Source organism: Prionailurus bengalensis, chromosome A2 (genome assembly GCF_016509475.1).
Source record: "Prionailurus bengalensis isolate Pbe53 chromosome A2, Fcat_Pben_1.1_paternal_pri, whole genome shotgun sequence".
Taxonomy (NCBI): Eukaryota; Metazoa; Chordata; class Mammalia; order Carnivora; family Felidae; genus Prionailurus; species Prionailurus bengalensis.
Window position 1 is genome coordinate 85,781,436 of NC_057348.1, and position 20,881 is coordinate 85,802,316.

Genomic DNA, 20,881 nt, shown 5'->3' on the forward strand with positions numbered 1-20,881 from the left:
ACTTACAACAATATCAAAACAATAAAACATTTAGGAATAAACTGAATTACGGAGGTGAAAGATCTCTGTGCTGAAAACTACAAGACATTGATGAAAAATCAAAGACATAAGTAATGGTAAGGTATCTCGTGTTCATGGTTGGAAAATTAATATTGTTAAAACAGCAATACTACTGAAAGCCATTTACAGGTTCAATGTAATCCATCAAGATTCCAACTGCATTTTTTACAGAAGTTGAAAAAACATTCCTAAAATTTACATGGAACCACAAAAGACCCCAGATAACCAACAAAATTCTGAGAAAGAAGAAGGCAGATGGCATCACAATTTCTGATTTCAAGCCACCCAATAGTAAAGCTAGACCCATCAAAACAGCATGGTACTGGCATAAAAAAAAAAAAAAAACAGACCAAGAGAACAAAATGAGAAATAAAAATTCAGAAATAAACCCAAGCATATATGGTCAACTCATATGTGACCAGGGAGCCAAGACACTCGATGGAGAAAAGACAGTCTCTTCAATAAATGCTGCTGACATAATTGGATAGTCACATGTAAAAGAATGAAACTGGACCTTTATCTTACACCACTTACAAAAAGTAACTTGAAATAGACTAAAAACTTAACGTAAGACCCAAAATCATGAAACTCCTTGAAGAATACACAGGAACAAACTTCCTTGGCATGGGTCAACTGGTACTACAGCGAACTAAAAATTTCTTGCATGGTGAAAGAAAACAAAACCAAAACAAACAAAAAGACCAACAAAGTGAAAAGACAACCTAAGGAATGAGAACAAAAATATTTGCAAATCATCTATCTGATAAGGGGTTAATATCCAAAATATATAAAGAATTCATAGAAGTCAATAGCAAAACAACAATGAAACATACACACACACAGACACACACACACACACACACAGAACCAAATTTAAAAATGGGCAAAGGATCTGATCTCCAAATATGATATATGAAAGGTCAACAGGAAAATGAAAAGATACTCAACATCACTAATCATTAGGAAAATGCAAATTAAAACCACAGCAAGGTTATCACCTCATGTCTGTTGGAATAGCTATCACTGAAAAGACCAAACAAACAAACAAACACTGAATGGGTATGGAGAAAAGGGAACCTTTGTGCACCGTTGGTAGGATTAAAAGTTGGTACAGCCAGTGTGGAGAACATTATGAAGGATCCTCAAAAAATTAAAAATAGAACTATTACACAATCCAGCAATTACACTTCTGGAAATATATCCAAAGGAAATGAAAACACTAATTCAAAAAGGTATCTGTACCCCCATGTTCACAGCAGCATTATGTACAGTACCCAACGCATGGATACAACATCAGTGTTTGTCCATGGATAAATGGATAAAGAAGCTGTGGCATATATGTTTCAATGGAATATTATTCGGCCATAAAAATGAGGAAATTCTACCATTTGTGACAACATGGATGGACCCTGAAGGCATAATGCCAAGTGAAGTAAGTCAGAGAAAGACAAATACTGTATGATCTCACTTATATATGGAAACTTCTAAAAACAGAAACAAAAAACTAATGGAAAAGGAGATTACTTGCCATGTTACTAGAGACAGGGGGTGAGGGAAAGGGGAATTGGAGGAAGATGGTCAAAAGCTGACTACTTCCAGTTATAAGACAAATAAGCAGAAGGAACGTAATGTACAACATGAGGACGATAGCTAACACAGCTGTAAGGTACAGAAGAAAACTGTTAGGAGTAAACCCTAACGCTTGTCATCACTCGGAAATTTTTTTCCTTTATTATTATATCTTTCTTTTACTGTAATTACATGAGAAGACAGATGTCAGCTGAACCTACTATAGCAATCATTTCACAATATATGTAAATTACCACGCTGTATGTGTTAAACTTATACAATGATGCATGTCAATTATTTGTCAATGAAAATGGGAGAACAAAAATTTCAAAGAAAATCCTATAAAAGCTAGAGAAATATCTGGGGAGCCTAAGGATTAACATCTATGCTATTAAAATAACAGAGACATTGATATTTTCTGTCAGATGGTTTCATTTCCCTTTTAGCCAAAGAAATAGGCTATAGTCATCTTGAATATATCATTTGGTCATTTTTACTCAGCATAAGGATTATGAAAAAAGAATTTAGTAGTTGAACCATCAAACACATTTTAGATTTATTATAACTTGGATTCTATAATTTGTTCTCTCTCGAGTGTAACTAATACTCTTTATTTATAAAACCAGAAACGCTCAGAACATGAAAACATAAAATACTTAAGATTTTCAAATAAAAGTCTGAAAATGTAAAATTGATTAGATTTTACCGTTTGTGAGCTGTAAGACAATGGGATTCCAACACTGATACAAATACAAACAGCACAGAAATGGTTTCAGGATATTTTAATGGTTTAAAATAGCTATGCTAAAATATACATGTGTGGGTTTCTACTCAAAGCAAGAATATAATTTATCAAAATTAGTATTTTGATTCTGTACTGTGCTTGTATTTTTTAACATTTCACAGTTGTTTTTTTTTTTTTTTTTTTTTGGAAATCTTTAAAAATATGTTTCAAAGGGGAAACAGCACATCTGTAAGCAAAATCAATCTCAATGAATGTAATGATTACATATATGTTTTTGCTGATGGCAGGTTGTTGTATACTTTGCAGATTCTACCTGGAAGCAAGCAGGAGGAACATAAGAACCTGGGGGGGGGGGACTAAATTTGATTGCTAATAAAATTTCAGTTATACTTGTTTAGGCAACATTGAATGTCATCAATTTCTTAACAATGTGACATCATTTATAGTTTTTATTTAAAAAAAAAGTTTTTTGAGAGAGATAGAGAAAGAGAGAGAATGTGAGCGCATATGCATTAGTGGGGAAGGGGCAGAAAGAGAGGGAGAGAGAACATCCCAAGCAGGCTCTTCAATGACAGTGCAGAGCCCAATGCATGGCTTGATCCCATTAACCAAGAGATCAGGACCTGAGCCAAAATCCAGGGTCAGACACAACAGACTAAGCCAGCCAGGTACCCCTATATTTCCTTTATTGAAGCTTGATTCCACTTCACAAAGACCTGTGTGAAGGCTTCCATGCATTATTTCAATTAAGTATCAAAATAACCATGTGCTATTGGTACCAATATTATTCCCATTTTGTTGATGAAGAAAATGCAGTTTAAGGATTAAATAAATAGCCAAAAATCACACTATACGAAATAATGAAACTCTTTTTGGCATCTTGGTTGGCAATCCTATTTATCAGAGTATGTCCCTTTTAACTGTAATAATTTTGAATTAATGGTCCAGAAATAATTTTAGACTTAATATTAGATAACCAATTATTCTGTTGAATGAATTGGAATCCGAAGCACACCCTGAATCAGTACTTTTCATGTGCAAATAGTACCCCCTTTAGGGGGCTGTTTAAATATCAAATGATTTATTTTCTGCTTTACAGAAAGCACTGGTTTACATTTTATTTTATTTCCTTCACCATGTTCTAATAATTTGTTTAAAAGTAGAACTTATAATATCAAGCTGATATCTAGGCAATAATCAGATATATTTTTGCAGGAACACTTGTGTTGGACATTCCCTATTTTGGCTTTGAAAATGCAATTAATTTTAATACTACCTAATGTTTTCTATTTTTTACCTAATAAATGCTAGCTGTAGAATGTGAAAGGAAATAAATCCTCATAGGAAAGAGAAATAGCAATCATCATATCAGCATAAGAAAAGCCATGACTTACTTGTTTTTAATCATAAGTCTCATAGACTTCCTGAAGCTTAAAAACAGTTTGGAAATATGTGAAGTATAGAACCTATTTTGGAAGGCCAATGAGACTATTCACCTTAGTGGAAGCCCTCAACTACCTTGGGATTCTCTCTTTTGAATTTTCCCACATCATCTTCCATCAAATCAAGATTCAGGAATCCATGCACAGCCATTTCTTTGGAAAGGTGAAGGAAGAAAGGAAAACTAATGAAAGATAGCGAAACTAAAACAAAATGAAGAATTAAAACCATGGTTCCTCGCAGTCTCAGAGAAATTATAGACCTATTCTTTAAAATAAGGGGTAGAGAGGGAGAGTGTCAGGAAAATAATGAAAGAAAATAAAAGACAAAAGAGTTTTTAAAGATGAGATTATTTATAAACTGGCAAAGGAGCTGCAGAACAGACAGAAAAGGGGGAGATGCAAAACAGATTATTTAGAGAAGACAGCTACATGAAAACAAGGAAGGCACAGATGCATATGAAAAGACCATCATTCCAGACAGCCTTCAGGAAATCATGCCAAATGGAAGAAAAAAAAAAAAAGGATGCTTTAAAAAGATTATATCAAATACCAATTATGGAAAACAGAAAAGGTGGTCCCATTTATATTAAGTGATATTCCTGATGAAAAGAGCATTAAAAAAAAAAACTATACAAAAATATTCAAAAAGATGTTGAAAGTTCACATTTCTGAAACAAAATTAAAACCGGAATACAAAGACACCAAACAACGAACAGTAAGATGTATTATTCCTAGTTCAACCTCAATATTGAAGAATGTATTAGGGAAACAGCAAAAAAAGCAAGTCAATTCAGGATGGGTCCAGGCCCTAGAATCAGACTGGCTTGAGACTTCTTTAGAGCCACTTGTATCAATGACAGAACAATGAAAATTGTTTCAAATTTTGAGGGGGCTGGGGGGAGCATATATAGCCAAAGTTGCTTTCAAATCCAAAATGAAATCTCAGGAATTTGCAATCGTGCAACAACTCAGGGATTAGAGCATCCTATGGCTTTTCTTTGTTGAACTACTTGATCAAAAAAATGCATTGAATCAAACTATGAATTAAAAACACAAATAAATCTGTATAGAGGAGCTATGGTAGAAGTTCTGATGACACCATTTAAGCCATCAAAATATAGAATGAGGATTAAACACTGTGGGAATTATGGTTTTAGAGCATAAGTCTTAGATAAAAATAATAATCTTATAAGTTTGGGGATGTATGAAGAAGGTGAGAGAAATATTAACATGTTGATATATTCATGGTAGAATGCACTCTCCTATCACAAATTCGTACATTCTGTTCAAACCAGACAACTGTGATTTTTTTTTTCCGGGTTATGTCATGAAAAAATATGTGAAAAAAAAGAGATAAACAGATAAATTGAATATCATCATGCCCACTAGATGTAAACAAAGAATATATCTAGTATTTAAGAGAGATTTTAATTTTTCTTTTGTAGTGACCTATGTATCACTTGGATTTTTAACGTCATGATACTGAAATATTCTTGTAAAAACAATTAAAGGTATTACTCTTTCAGAAGGAGAGTGACTGAACAAGCCTGATTATTGTCACTATTGCTGTTTAGGTAATAACTAAACCCAACTAGATTGTTTTGAGCATCCAATTTCTTATTATAATTTTCTTTCTGATATTCAAATCTATTTACCGCTCAATCCCTTGTTTCTAAGCTTTAGAACGGCATTCAGACTGACTGTTTTTATTGTGGTAATTAGTAAGTCCTCCAGAAAGTGGTTGCCAAACTTTCTTCAGTCTTAATACACATGATAGATAGGTTACACCCCATCAGTTACACTGCTCTCTAGAGATGGATTCTGTGTCTTAGCTTCACCCCCATACGAAGTCACTGAGAACTCTCTGGGGAGGACATTAGGGAAGACTTTGAAAAACGACTTCCAGGTGGTTCTTAAAAGATCCCCAGGAGAATTTCCCCCACAGTGGTGAAGCACTATCACAAAGTAAAGCAATTCTTGCAATGCAGCAATTTTATAGTTTTTGGAATCTAATAATTTAATTAACATGTAATATACCCCATAACACACAATACTACAATTCCATGATAACTAATTTCCTATAACATTCAGCAGTTACAAGCTCTATTACTTAGATCACAGTATGTCTTCTGATGAAGCAGAAAAAGGCATTTGTAACTGTTATTTTAAACCTGAATTCATATAAAACTTCACATTTTTTTTTGTGCCATTAATCGTAACGTAATTTAACAGTAACATTTTGGACTTTTTTTTTTTTAAACTTGTTTTCACTTGTGCTGCCTTGATTTTAATACTGCTGCTACCATATAGGCATATCTTTCATGGGCAGTTTGAGAAAAGCAACACATTGCTTTCTAAATTCAGGTTTGTGTCACCTACACTACTGTGTTCTCATATTTGGTTGTCTTATTGGTTTAAAGATTTTAAACTCCTTCATCTTACTTGATTCGCAAAACATTTGTGCCAGAAGGATATACAAAGCTGTGTCTTCCACTTGCTTATAAAACTGTTGATTAAAGCCTCATGATTATTCTCTGCTGTTTAATTGACAATATAAAATCTTATTTAACTATGTATACAAACCAAATTTGTGGATGCTACAGGGCAGTAGGGAGACTCTTTGATTCATAATTTGATTAACAATTTCAAGATTATCTGTCTACAGGATGGGGTGGGAGATTGGACACAGACGGTGGTAATGGAGATGAAGAGAAATAAATAGTTGCATGATATATTTGAAATTGACAGAATTTACACATGGATTATATAAGGGGTTATGGCAGAGAAAGAAATTAAGGATTATTCTTTCATTTTGACTAAATTAACTTGGGAGAAGTTGACATTATTTGAGATGAGAAAATCAACAGATGATCAGAATACTAGGGGAGAAAGTAATGGAAACAGCAGTTCATCTGAGCATGTTCCTGACAAGCAGGCAAGATAACTATTAATGGAAACAAGTGGTCAGTGAGATAAATGAGCCTAGAACTCAGAAAAGAGACCTGTGTGGAATTATATTTAAATACAATGAAATGGATGGGGTGTCCTGGGACAAAGCATGGGCAGTAAAGACAAGAGGGCTATGACAGCCCTAAATTTAGACAAGATTAGAGCCACTGTAAAGAAACAAGTACTAAAAAGGAAACTGATAAGGAACGGATAGTGAGAAAACAGGAAAATCGGCTAAGTGGGGTTTCCTGAAAACTAATAAAGTGTTTGAAGAAAGGGGTACTTGGAGGTGGTCCATTAAAATGATATCAACAGGGGCGCCTGGGTGGCGCAGTCAGTTAAGCGTCCGACTTCAGCCAGGTCGCGATCTCGCGGTCCGGGAGTTCGAGCCCCGCGTCAGGCTCTAGGCTGATGGCTCAGAGCCGGGAGCCTGCTTCCGATTCTGTGTCTCCCTCTCTCTCTGCCCCTCCCCCGTTCATGCTCTGTCTCTCTCTGTCCCAAAAATAAATAAAAAACGTTGAAAAAAAATTAAAAAAAAATAAAATGATATCAACAGACCAATTATAAAGATCCACAGAATATGCCCATTAGATTCGATGACATGGAGGTAAATGCGAACTATAAAACAGTTGTGACACAGATGCAGCGTGCACTCAGACTGGACTGGGCTGGCCAGCGGGCAAAGGTGAAAATGGAGAGAGTGTGCGGGTGTACATTTCCTTTGAATTTAGCAGTATAAGATAGCAAAGAAGTATGGTGAAGCTAAAAGAGGCAAGATAGATAGACTGATTTAATGACAGAAGATACCAAAACAAGTTTGTATACTGATGAGAAAGTAAAAGGAAAAAAAGAAAGTCTTGATTAATTAGAGAGAGGATAGGATGAGGAATAAATCTGTTGACAGGCTGTTTTGGAAAGTTAGAAGATAACAAAAGGCATAAGCTTCCAAGAAACTGGCCATTTTGCACGGATGGGGCAAGTTCGTCATTCCCCTAAAGTCCCATAGCATTTTTCTTATATGTATTCAAATCCAGGGCTAAAGTCTAGCTACATAATTGTTGAAACTTGTAGATGTGAATATTTTCTAGGTTTCTTTCCATTTTTTTTTAACCTGTCAGCTTTAAATCAGGGATATCTCAAAACTTTCTTCTATCTACTTACAGACTCTTTTTTTTTTTTTTAAACTAAGCTTATGGGTACAATAAATACACACTCTCAACATTAGCCAAAACCCTGTTTCAGCGGCTTTCTTATATTCTGGACACATAATATCCCTCCTGCTAAACCAGTTCACTAAACCCGAAGTCCTCATGGGCAGCTATCCCAGGCAGCCCCCCAAATCCAAATGTATCCTATTAGTGACAGAACTCCATGACCTACATAAATTGTCTGTTCCTCAAATTTAGGTTCTTTATTTTAAAGTTCCAAGTTTCACCACGGTGGTAACCCTTTAGAAAGAATGCTCTCTAGGCCGATTCTTCAATTCCTGAAGCATTCTCTTTGCCATAGTAATGTGAGCAAAGTAATTAACATAACTCTAACCCCACTAAATTGAAATTATTCCAGCATCTGATGTTATTCTTAAGATAAAAATTATCTCTGGGAAGGGAGTTATTGCCCCAGGGCCCCAGTCCACAAGGATCTACAGTAAATAAATACAGGTATTAGTGTCTATATCCCCTAACGTTCCCTTCAGATACATTTTTTTTTAAATATAGAAAGGTGCACCAGAGCTGTTTTAGGTACCAAGCACACCAGAACTTCATACACAGATAAAAAACATCAAAAATAATTAAAGACTTAATTTGATACCTTCATGCCCTCTGGTCACTTTCAAATGTAGTCATTCTATGCGAATGCAGTCTTACTCCATAAATGAAATGTAAGTTAAGTAGAATTTAAGTCAGTTCAGTCAGTATTCATCTGCCGCCTCTTGTGGACAATGCATATTTTCCTTCTCAAGTTGTAACTAGCTGCACTTAACCACAAAAAAGGAATAGGCCAACTTTTTGGAAGAAATGCATCTAGAAGGAGGTAGTGCCTGCTCTATTAAAATGATCATTTTTGAAGACCTTCCAAAGTGCTACGCATATTTACATAAACTATCTCATTTAATTTCAAACAGGTTTTTGGAGATATGAATGTATACAGCAGTGGGATCCTCCATGCTGAACTTGAACTATGACAATATACATAGAGAGTTGAAAAAAGGTTTAGGAATCTGTTTTCACACATTCATTTGGTGGAGGTCAACAGGTTGTTTCCTAAAGGAAAAATACATGGACGAGAGTTCAAAGGGACACTGAGGAAGAGGAGGATATGATAAGAAAAAAGTCTCCTCAAAGACTCCTAAAGAAAGGTGTTTATGCCCCCATTGAGAGAAGTATTAAATAAACCATGAATGAACTCTTTACTTCAGGAACTTTATGATACAGGGACTATGAGAACCAGCTTCAGAGCCCTGGTGATTAAAAACCTGTAGGGATGCTACTTTTGTTGTTGGCTTGTATGAGCTCCATATGTGTTTTCAAGATTAACCCCTTACCAGATACGTGGTTTGCAAATATTTTCTCTGCAGGTTACCTTTCACTGTACTGACTGTTCCCTTTGTTATTCAGCTTTTTTTCCTTTTGTGAAGTCCCACTTTGTTTTTGTTGCCTGAGCTTTTGGTGTCTTATCCATGAAATCACTGCCAAAAACAATGTCATGAAGCTTTTAGTCTAGGAGTCTTACAGTGTCAGATCTTATGTTTGAGTCTGTAGCTATTAGACAACAATATTGTCGAAGACGGAGAAACTGCAAGAATCCTTGCACACTCTTGGTGGGAATGCAAAACGGTGCAGCCACTAAACAAAACACTATCAAGATTACTCAAAAAATAAAATAAAATTAGAACTACATATGATCCAGCAGTCCCACTTGTGAGTATATATCCAATAGAATGAAAATCAGGATCTCAGAGATACTAACAGTCCCATGATAGCTAAGATGTGGAAACAATCCAAAAGGCCATCAAGAGATGAACACATCTACAAAGAGAAGGTAGTGAAAATAGCACACATAATATAATTTAGCCCTTAAAACGTAGGAAATTCTGCTACACGGAAACATGGATGAACCTTGAGAACATTATGCCGAGTGAAATAAGCTGGGCACACAAAGACAAGTACTGTATGATTCCACTTACATGAGGTATCTAAAATAGGCAAATTAATAAAATCGAAGACTGAAATGGTGGTTGCCATGGGTTGAAGGGAGGGAGAATTGGCAAGTTATTAATCAACAGGCATATAGTTTCAGTTAAGCAAGGTATATAAGAGCTAAAGATCTGCCAGACAACATCGTACCTAGTCAGCAACACTGTATTGTACACATAAACTTTGTGAAGAGGGTAGATATCATGTTCTATTCTTATTGCAATAAACTTTAAGAATTTAATATTTGATTTAATGGAGTTTTGCATTAGCTTCTACTCTTTTCAAATGGCGCATTCAAATATTGTTTACCTAGGTTTTAGAAACCCCTCTATGCCCCCAATCATGTGAATAACTCATCTTCAACAAGCATGAAAGAATATCCAATGGAAAAAAGTCTCTTCAACAAATGGTGTTGGAAAACTGGACGGCAACGTGCAGAAGGATGAAACTGGACCACTTTCTTACACCTAACACAAAAGTAAACAAACTCAAAATGGATGACACACCTATATGTGAGACAGGAAACCATCAAAATCCTAGAGGAGAACACAGGCAGCAATGTCTTTGACCTCAGTCGAAGCAACTTCTTACTAGACATGTTGCTGAAGGCAAGGGAAACGAAAGCAAACATGAACTATTGGGACTTCATCAAGATAAAAAGCTTCTGCACAGCAAAGAAAAAAATCAACAACACTAAAAGGCAGTCTACGGAATGAAAGAAGGTATTTACAAATGACATATCGGATAAAGGGTTAGTATCTAAAATCTATAAAGAACTGGGCGCCTGGATGGCTCAGTCAGTTAAGCGTCTGACCTGTGCTCAGGTCATGATCTCACGGTTAGTGGGTTCGAGCCCCCACATCAGGGTTCTGTGCTGACAGCTCAGAGCCTGGAGTCCGCTTTGGATTCAGTGTCTCTCTCTCTCTCTGCCTCTTTCCCACTTGTACTCTGTCTCTCCCTCTATCTCAAAAATAAATAATAAACATTAAAAAAAATTATATAAAAAAATAAAGAACTAATCAAACTCAACACCCAAAAACAAATAATCCAGCGAATAAATGGCCAGAAGACGTGAATAGACACTTTTTCCAAAGAAGACATCCAGATGGCTAACAGACACATGAAAAGATGCTCAAAATCACTCATCATCAGGGAAATACAAATCAAAACCGTAATGAGACACCACTTCACACCTGTCAGAATAGCTAAAATGAAGAATACAAGAAACAACAGATGCCGGCGATGATGCAGAGAAAGAGGAACACTTTTGCACTGCTGGTAAGAATGCAAACTGGTGCAGCCACTCTGGAAAACAGTGTGGAGGTTCATCAAAAAATTAAAAATAGAACTACCGTATGATCCAGCAATTATACTGTTAGGTATTTACCCAAAGGACACAAAAATACAGGTTCAAAGAGGTCCATGCACCGTAATGTTTATAGCAGCATTATCAACAACAAACTGTGGAAAGAGCCCAAGTGTCCACCGACTGATGAACGGATAAAGAAGATATGGTGTATATATATACACACAATGGAATATTACTCAGCCATCAAACAGAATGAAATCTTGCCACTTGCAACAACATGGATGGAGCTAGAATGTATTATGCTAAGCGAAATAAGTTAATCGAAGACAAATACATGATTTCATTCATATGTGGAATTTAAGAAACAAAACACATGAACATATGGGAAGGGGGTGTGGAAAGAAAAGAGATACAAACCACAAGAGATTCCTAATGATAGATAACAAACTGGGGGTTGATGGAGGTTAGGTGATCGGGGTGATGGGCTAGATGGATGGTGGGTATAAAGGAGGGCACTTGTAATGAGCACTGGGTGTTATATGTAAGTGATGAATCACTGAAGTCTATTTCTGAAACCAATATTGCACTGTATATTAACTAACTAAAATATTTTTAAAAACCTCTATGGTTGGGAATAGAGCCATTCACTCTGTGTCTACATAGGACACACTCTGACAGCCTGGGATGCACCAGGTGACAGCAAGCTGAGCAGAACTGTATTCTTCCATGGGGGCAATGATGGCAAGCAGAAAACAGCAGCAATGGGAGTTAGGAGATGCTCTCTGGCCTACGTGAATAGCCATCCAGGGACTTTTGTCAACCTACTTGGTGAACACATGCACAAGTCATGAGGTTTCTAGAAAACATTTTCCTTGGTGGAGAAAGAGGGTTCATAGGAGCATAGAGAGACTATTATTGAGCAACTAACAGAAATAATTATGCTGGTAGAGACTACAGAAGCAAGCATTTTTACATAAACTGATATTCAAAAGGCTGTTATTTTCAGAAAATTGTATTGCCAGTTAGTGGCAAAGACAAAATTCGAAACGGACTTGCATAATTTCAAGCCCAGTGTTCTATAACCATGCCACGGCTCTGGACAAATATACTCAGACATAAAAACTACTGTTCAAATAAATTTTTCACTATATCTCCAGTACAACTGACCATAACGTTTATAGTAAAAATAGATATCTCAAAACTACAACTAGGTAACTTTTAATTTAAAAAATTACATATAGGCTACTGTGGGTTATGCATTGTATACCAGACTACAATTTTCTTAGCAATGCATCAGCCATAGTTCTTATCTCCAGAAAGTTTACATTTCAGTGCTGAAAGAGAGTAGAAAAAGGAAAATTATGCAATGAGTACATATTTGAATAGGAATATATACTGGGTATAAGGGGCCTACAGAAAACAGACAACAAATCCAAGATTAGGGGATCAAACCCGAGAGGAAATTGGAAAGAGCAGATTCCTAGGCAGACATCATCAAAAAGTCTGAAGATGGGGGCTCCTGGGTGGCTCCCTCAGTAAAGTGTCCGGTTCTTGATTTTGGCTCAGGTCGTGATCTCACAGTTTGGTCCATGAGTTCAAGCCCTGAGCAAGACTCTGCACTGAAAGCATGGAGCATGCTTAGGATCCTCTGTCTTTCTCTCTCTGCCCCTTCCTCGTGCGCTTGCTCTCTCTCTCAAAATAAATAAATAAAACATTTTTTAGATGTTGGAATGGAGGGCTTCTAAAATGTCAGAAATTATTCTATTTGTATCTTCGGCATCAACCTTCTTTCCTTTGTACTGTTAGCAAAACTATCTTCACAGGGAGGCAGCACAGCAGTTTTTAAAAAGTCTGAAGATGAAGTAAAGAACATCGCCTTACAGAAACGTCAAGTTTCACTCTGTTTCGGTTTTAGAATTTCAGGATGGTAACAGCTGCTGCGGAGATGGTGCAATAGAAAATTTAGGAAAAGTAAGAGGGTAGCAGACCATGAAGGGCCTGGTCTGCCATTTATGCTAAACGGAGAGTCACTGAAACTTTTTAAATAAGGGGGAAAAAAATGGACAGAAGGTTACAGGCCAAACCTTTGCAGACTATGCATTGTGTATAAGTTGCAGTGATCTGTAAGGCTTATACATTTTTCTTCATCTTTTTATTTATTTTATATAGTAAAAGAAATACATTTTATAAAAATTAATACAGTAAACCCCACCTTAATGCAATTAACTGGTGTCCAAAATTTTTATTAAATGCAACCTAACTTATAGAGAGGTTAACGAAATAGCTAAGTTTAAGACAGCTCTCTTTTGACAGCTACAAGTGGGCACCGGTAATCAACTCTAGCTTAAATGGCAACGAGGATGATTCTGGGTGCTGTGGATGGCTAGAATCTTTAGAACACGGGCACCATTCCAGGAATCTCCCAATAATTTAGCAACGTTTCCATCAGTTCAGGGTTAGGATACTAAGGCAGCAGACTGGTCTTGAAAATACAGAGATCCACCATCCATCTCCTCATTTCCTAAGTCAGTGATAGCTGTCCTTTGCAACTTCTCCCTCCCTTCCAGAGAGGGGGACAGAAATGAACGAGAAGCATTTACACAGTTCTATTTAGATCTAAGTTTACAATGTCCCAAACATATTATCATGATGTCTTACTTTAGAGGGTTCAACTGTACTGCCATGTACTGTCATATGAGCCTTGCTTTAACAGAAATAATTAGAAAGTGAAGTTAGGAAAATTATTAGTAACTATTTAAAATTATTAAATATGAAACCAATGTTATTATATAGGTAATTGATATATAAATATTTAGCTTCTATTTTTCAGTGTAAAAACAACAGCTAAGGAGTATCACCCAGAATAACTAACAATTTAAAGCCCATGGTTATTATTTTCAACTTTGCTTACTATAATGCTCTAACTATGGACATTCGTATGTATGCAGAAACAAAAAGAGTAAGCACCATAAATATACCTCTTTGCTATAAATTGGTTGCCTGGAATTTTGGGAGAAATCAGTTTTGTATTGTGGCTCCTTTTGATCTATCTTCATAAGGAGAAGAGATTGACAACACTCTTAAAAGAAAACAGTAGTAAAAAATTGAAAGACATGTAGCAAAAACATTAAAATAGGCAACCTCTTGCTCCCAAAAGGGCAATTCAAGCAAAGGTAGAAACTCAAAAAAGACTAAATCCAGTCAGAGTCTAAAATCATTTTGGTAATCTACTAAACTCCTTCATTTATTCATTAATATAGAATGCCACCCCCCCCAATTTTTATCCCTAAAAAGTCAGTTCTTTCGTATCTAGAACCTATACCACTGTATAACTTAGAATAGTGTTTATCTTTATACGAGGTAACCAAAATAAATATAGTATGTTTTCACAGTTCACAAACTGATAACTGTTTGTGCCTCAGTCAACAGAACTGAAGGATTTCCATGAAATGAATAAGATAGATGAAATAATTAAATACATAAGGCCAGTGCCTATTTAACTCCTATAAACACAAAACTTTAAAAGCAACATTTCAAATTACAATTTGAGCAAAGTGATTTTTTTTTAAATATATAAAAATAACTCTAAATTAGGAGAACCAAGTTAACGTGATTGACACTCAATAACGTTCAACTTCACTAGAAAAAAAATTTCACCTTCTAATTTAGCTTCTCTGTAAAGCTGAAGCTAAAAAAAGGCTCCTCAAATGTTTTATTTACTGGCCAATTTCGAGCCGTCTGTACTCAGTCTGCGCAGTAACACGCTGATGCTAATAAGCCATACATAAAGATCCTACTTATTAAAATACAAATTAGGCACCCCTTATGTTTATACATGTGTAAGTACAATTAATATTGCAGGCTTAGTTGGAAACAAAATTGCTTAAGTTAACCAACCATTGCAATGTAATCAAATGAGATTTCAAATGCAATTGGAAAAGATCTGTTTGGTAGAAATAACAGCAATTATTTCATGCAGAACAATTCCTTGTCTAAGCTCTCTTTTTGCTTCTCCCACCTGCCCTTAATAATCTGTCCATCATAAGTGACATGAAATATCACCTTTAACACCCGTAAGTTGCATGGAGACCCGAAAGGCAGCTGGTAGATACAGCTTATTTACAAATATTGGTTTGAACTTGTAAATGCATGACCGCATAAATCTTCATCCATTTAGAGTGTATGCCCTTTGTTACCGCAATTGTACATTCAATTGGGAACTGAGTGGCACCAAGGGAGAGTGTGAATTACACGAGCCTTTCCTTGTTGCCAGCATTTCAGTGCTTTGCCTTTTGTTCTCGTTGTTCCTGAGATTTCTCTACATTAAAGAGTAGGAAGTGTTAATCAACATTTTGCCTAAGTAATATTAATGAAATTTGCCTACTAATACTTGAGGGAAGAATCAGAATATTGTATCTTTTTGAAATGTTAATGTACCTTTTATGAAATCATTTCTGCCTTCTAAATCATCCCAGTGTTAAATTATTAAAGGGTGGCATTAAAGAACTATCGCACCGATGCAAATAGTTTTCTATCTTAAGAGATGAAAGGATTATAAAATTTAAAAAGAGGACATTTTGGAATACAGTAGCATTTAGCTCCAAATTAAACATTTTTAAATGTTTGGTTAAAGTACTTATAAAACTTGCAATTATTTTGTGTGCTCTCCTAAAATAAGGGGAAATTTAATGTTGATGATTAAATCTGATTTGTCTATGGCTTGGAATGATTTGTCTAACCATGGTACATATAGGAATTGAAGTATCATCTGATTTTCCAGAAAAAAAAAAGAAAAAGAAAAAGAGTGTCTCATTTTTGCAATATTTGAATCTGAAGATTAGGCCATCTGAATTCACGTTCTATTCTTCAAACATAAAATAACTTACGGCGTTTCAAAGGGCTCTTGAAATAGGAAGGACTACTGTAAAGACCGGGTATGGCTGGCCTGGTAAGATATGGAAAATATCCATTCTCAGGGTACAAACTATTACCAACACATATTCTGTGAACATTGTTGACGGTCCTTCAAGAAGGGTACTCAGGAAATGAGTTGACAGAGCTCTAAAGTGGACTAACCTGTTTTCCTTTTAACAATCTCTTTTTCTGTCAATCAATATGTTCATAGGGCCTAAATAAATTGTGAGGTAATCTAGGGGGAAATTAAGAACAGAATTTGTTCAAGAATTCTCTTACACGGTGGTCACTATTTGCCAAGAACTCCTAACACTCACTGAGAAAACCACTTATTTTCTATTTAACTGTGTACAATTTAGTAATGGCTTCTGTGTCATTATGGGACCGATTCGTCTTCTTGCATGACTTACGCTAGCAGTGCCACTGTTTGGGGACAGGCACTGAGAAAGGAGACGACAGCGATGACATTTCAAGGTAAATTTTTTCACATTTTAACATCTGACAGATAAGAACACATCTTAACATTGCTTATGCATCATAATTTAATTGGCTTCTTTTTTTCCTTTCCTTAGCAATATATAAATGATTGGGTGCCTTACAAGGAATGATGGCTAGGATTCAGAAAAATATGATAACGGTTAACACACACCGAGAGTTTCTTGGTTCCTCTACAATGACTGCCCATTACTTCTGCAAGGAGAATTACAGCATTGCCCAAATGTTGAATTAGTGTTAATGATTTTATGATATCAAGGAGTTTGCAATATATCTGGGCAAGAATCTCTTACAACCCGAAAGCGAGAACATAAGAGTTAAATAAGACAACACCAATGATATAAAGGCATTACTACATCCCTGCTTGCCAGTTTATTCTTTACCACATCATTTCTCCCTCGGAAGCTAAAAAAGACATGTAACTAATAGATGACTGAGAAAGATTACCAAATTCCTTTCATGCAAAGAAAAGTTTACGAACAGCAAGGAAATATATTACAAAAGCTGATCCGCGTGAACTTCATGTTTTTTTGAGTTCTCAGAATTGAAACTAACTCAGAATTTAAACCAAGACAACACCAGTTGTACCATACCAACGCTAAGCAGAATACACGGTCCTGCTCCATACCTGTTATGCCTTTGCATTTCTTTTCCTATACCACCGCTGAGTTGGGAGGAAAAGAGCAATTTCCATTTATTATTAACTAAACCAAACGGATGTCTTTGGGGGCAAATTAGTGTGGCTGCTTTTTGTCCATTTGAGAAACAAGAACAAAAAATTCAACCTTGTTGTCCTTTCATCTGAAAGAAACTAACAACGTTGTAAAGCCCTTCATTGGATAAGCTTAAAATCTGCCCTCAATACTCAAACTTATGTTTCTAACTTAATCACCATTTTTTTCTTTATATATTATGGATGATGAATTGATCTTTGTTAACTTAGCTAGGACAAATGATTATGGACTAAGCCTGTATCTACATGACACGAACTTCAGTTTTGTGTTCTCTGAAGCACAACTTTCTTCCCTTCAAATTTGAGACTTTTGTTTACAACATTCAAAACCAATTTAATAGTACAATAAAGCTGTCACCCATACCCTATTTTAAACATGCCCAAAATTAGTTACATGGAATTTTTCTATGATCAGAAACTATAGAGATTTTCACTATAAATGAAATAATTCAAATATGTAAGATAAATATTTTAACTATTAAGGGCAAACTTTTTCACTGTACCCCTGGCTATAACAAGATAGATAGATCAATAGATAAGATGAGGTCAGTTGAAATACTGAATCCATTCATAGATGTATTAATAGATATACGGATAGATACACAGATATAGAGATAGAAAAAAAGACGATGAAAGAATGGATGAACACATGAAGAGAAGGAAATACAGATGAAAGATAAATAAGCAGACAAAACTGATTACAAGGAAAATTTCTGCTATCTGTATAATTAGCAAAAGTTTATCAAAAACATATAGAAACGCTAATATCAACTGGAACTTCTGGAAGTAGACCACAGTAAAAGAAAGATTGCATGTAGCCAAAGTGGAACCAATTAAATTTTAGAAAGTTTAATTCATTCATTCTCACTTCAATCACACTGCCCACCACCAAGGTGACTGTAATATGCATATCATTCTCACACACTCAAAGTTGTTAAAATGCATCTTGTTTGCCAACTAGTATATTCATATCTATAAATATGATTCAGACATTATAATGTAATTCTCTTTTAGTATCATTAATTTTATAAATAACTTTGATTATAGGAGAACATTTCCAAAGACTTGTTTTAATATGGAACATAAGCAAGAACATCATGACTAACTTAATGGCCCTGATTATCCAAAAGCAATTTTTAAAAAAAAAAATTTTTTTAACATTTATTTATTTTTGAGACAGAGAGAGAGCATGAACAGGGGAGGGTCAGAGAAAGAGGGAGACACAGAATCTGAAACAGGCTGCAGGCTCTGAGCTGTCAGCACAGAGCCCGACACAGGGCTCGAACCCACAGACCACGAGATCATGACCTGAGCCGAAGTCAGACGCTTAACCGACTGAGCCACCCAGGCGCCCCAAAAGCAAATTTTTTAAAGAAACAAAATGTGGCTGTGTTTTGGTCTCATATCATCTTAAGATTCTATCACTCAAAAATCTTGATGTAATCATAACAATCAAGCACAAAAAGTTACTACTTAAGTGGTTAAAAAGGATCCTTACCGCAAAATCCTCTCTCCACTGGTGGGCTGCTTGAACCTTCTCTGCTTCCAAAGCCAAGCGCTGAAAAGGAAACATTGTATCTTAGAATTTGAATGATCACATGAATACACACTTGTGAATACACACAGTGCTGAGGTTTTCAAATCAATTATAAGGACGCAAAAAGCACGAGAAACTCCTTATTTACGATGCATAACTCCTCAATCAGTAATCTAATCTACTAAAGTTGCTATGTGTATATTAACTCTTAAGTAATATAAATAACCTACTATTCTTGAATACCGTTGCTTATTAGCTCTGCAGCAGCAGAGGATACGGGCACCCTGAGTGCTTTCTTTCAATGACTAACATTTCAGTTTTAGAAAAAGCTTGAATGAGTAGAGTATATTCATCTTGGTAGCGCCAGTCTTTAGTAAATACCTTGATAGCATGTATTTCTCTATAAATAGAAAGGAAATGACATTGAGAGATCAATAAATATGTACTAACTACTATAACTAGGCACATTCTTAATAGCATATTAAGGTTTTTCTGTTTTTGTTTTGTTTTTACAAAAAGCCATAAAAATATAATAGTTTCCTTCTGGAGGAAATACATTCTTCTTCTCTCAGAGATAACCTATGAGTACCAAACTATCAGAATCTGCACATCAACTGAAAATGGCCTGATTTCACATTCGCTCTTGTATGTTAGCATAGTTAGAGAATTCTAGCCTGACTTTTACTTTAGCACTTTTAAAATGTTACTCTGTTAAAAGTTCAGCTGGAGATAACATGTCTGTGGTCAGTCTGCTAATGACATTTTATAGATAAATTCTATTTTTTTGTTTCTCTAATAGTTTTCAAATTTTTCTCTTTGTATTTCTCAGTGTTACTATTATGCTTTCCATGTGATAAGATTTTACAAGAGACAGTGACATTTAGCGATGAAGAACACAGATCTGAAAGCTGACTGCCGAGGCTTAAACACCAACCTTGCTGCATTCTAGCTGGGCAAACCTGGGAAACGTTAAATCTCTTCTGGTTTCTCAGGTGAAAAATGCCAAAGCTGGCCTCATGGACTGTTGAAAGGATTAAATGAGTTACTACATGTAAAGTGCTTCGAAAGGTGCCTGCCAGGCAGTAAGCAATGTAAATGTTAGCTATCTAACTTTGAGGGTTAATTATGATTTCATTTTTATGCTGTCTCTTTGAAATGACAACTTAACGTTGAGTTCACCCGTGGCCTGCCTCCAACAGCTAGAAGACTGGCAGAAACAGGAATAGATTACCAGTAAATACAATAAATATTAAACTCATTTTTAAGGACAGGAATAATCAGGTTTTAGAAAAGTATAAATCTCGTAGTGGATTAGTGGTTCGAGATCAGTGGTTTCTGATCTTTCATTATGAACTATGCTTCAATGAGTACTCTTCCAAAGGAAGTCCAGTTCACTATACAACGGAAACATACGTTTATGTCAGTTTTTATATTACTACTGACTTCAATTCTCAGTTATTCAAAACCATAATCTGTTCACTTTCTGAACTTTTAAGGAGGGATTACTGAGGGCTATAAAATACTGCCTGATGGGAGATCTTATAAACTAAGAATTCCTAAATCGAATTTAAAAGAAAACTCTCCAGTGTGCTTAAAAGGACAATGGTTTCAGTCTATCAGCCACTAGGAAAACATGGATTAGAAGAAAAGCTAGTAAATGTTAGAAATTAGATGAGGAAGAGTAACCGAAGGTTTTCTATCCGTAACAAAAAGAAAAAGCTCAACAAAGCAAAAATCAAGGAAAAACTGTATACATTTCAGTAATATTGCATTGCAATACTGCTGAAAAGTCAAATTCAGTGTGAAAATGTAGCAAAAAGTGAATAAAATGGCAAAGTAAATAGAGATGGGAGCAACTTCTTTGTAGGGAAACTTTAGGATGGGAAGATAAAAGACAAAATGAGAAAATAAACAAGAAGCATATTCTTGAC

General features: G+C 35.5%; 1 protein-coding gene across 11 annotated transcripts in view; it reads right to left on the minus strand.

Moving 5' to 3' along the window:
- CACNA2D1 (calcium voltage-gated channel auxiliary subunit alpha2delta 1) overlaps positions 1-20,881 on the minus strand; it is a 496,257-nt gene that overhangs the window by 211,360 nt on the left and 264,016 nt on the right. For 9 of the 11 annotated variants that reach the window (XR_006298483.1, XM_043588716.1, XM_043588714.1 and 6 more), the window contains exon 4: positions 18,912-18,971. The exons of the other annotated variants lie outside the window; for them this stretch is intronic. Coding sequence is in view for 8 of the 9 variants with exons in the window: in XM_043588716.1 (XP_043444651.1) it covers positions 18,912-18,971 (60 nt within the window). In the remaining variant the exon portion in view is untranslated. The remainder of the gene's footprint in view (positions 1-18,911; positions 18,972-20,881) is intronic. 11 annotated transcript variants of the gene reach the window in all.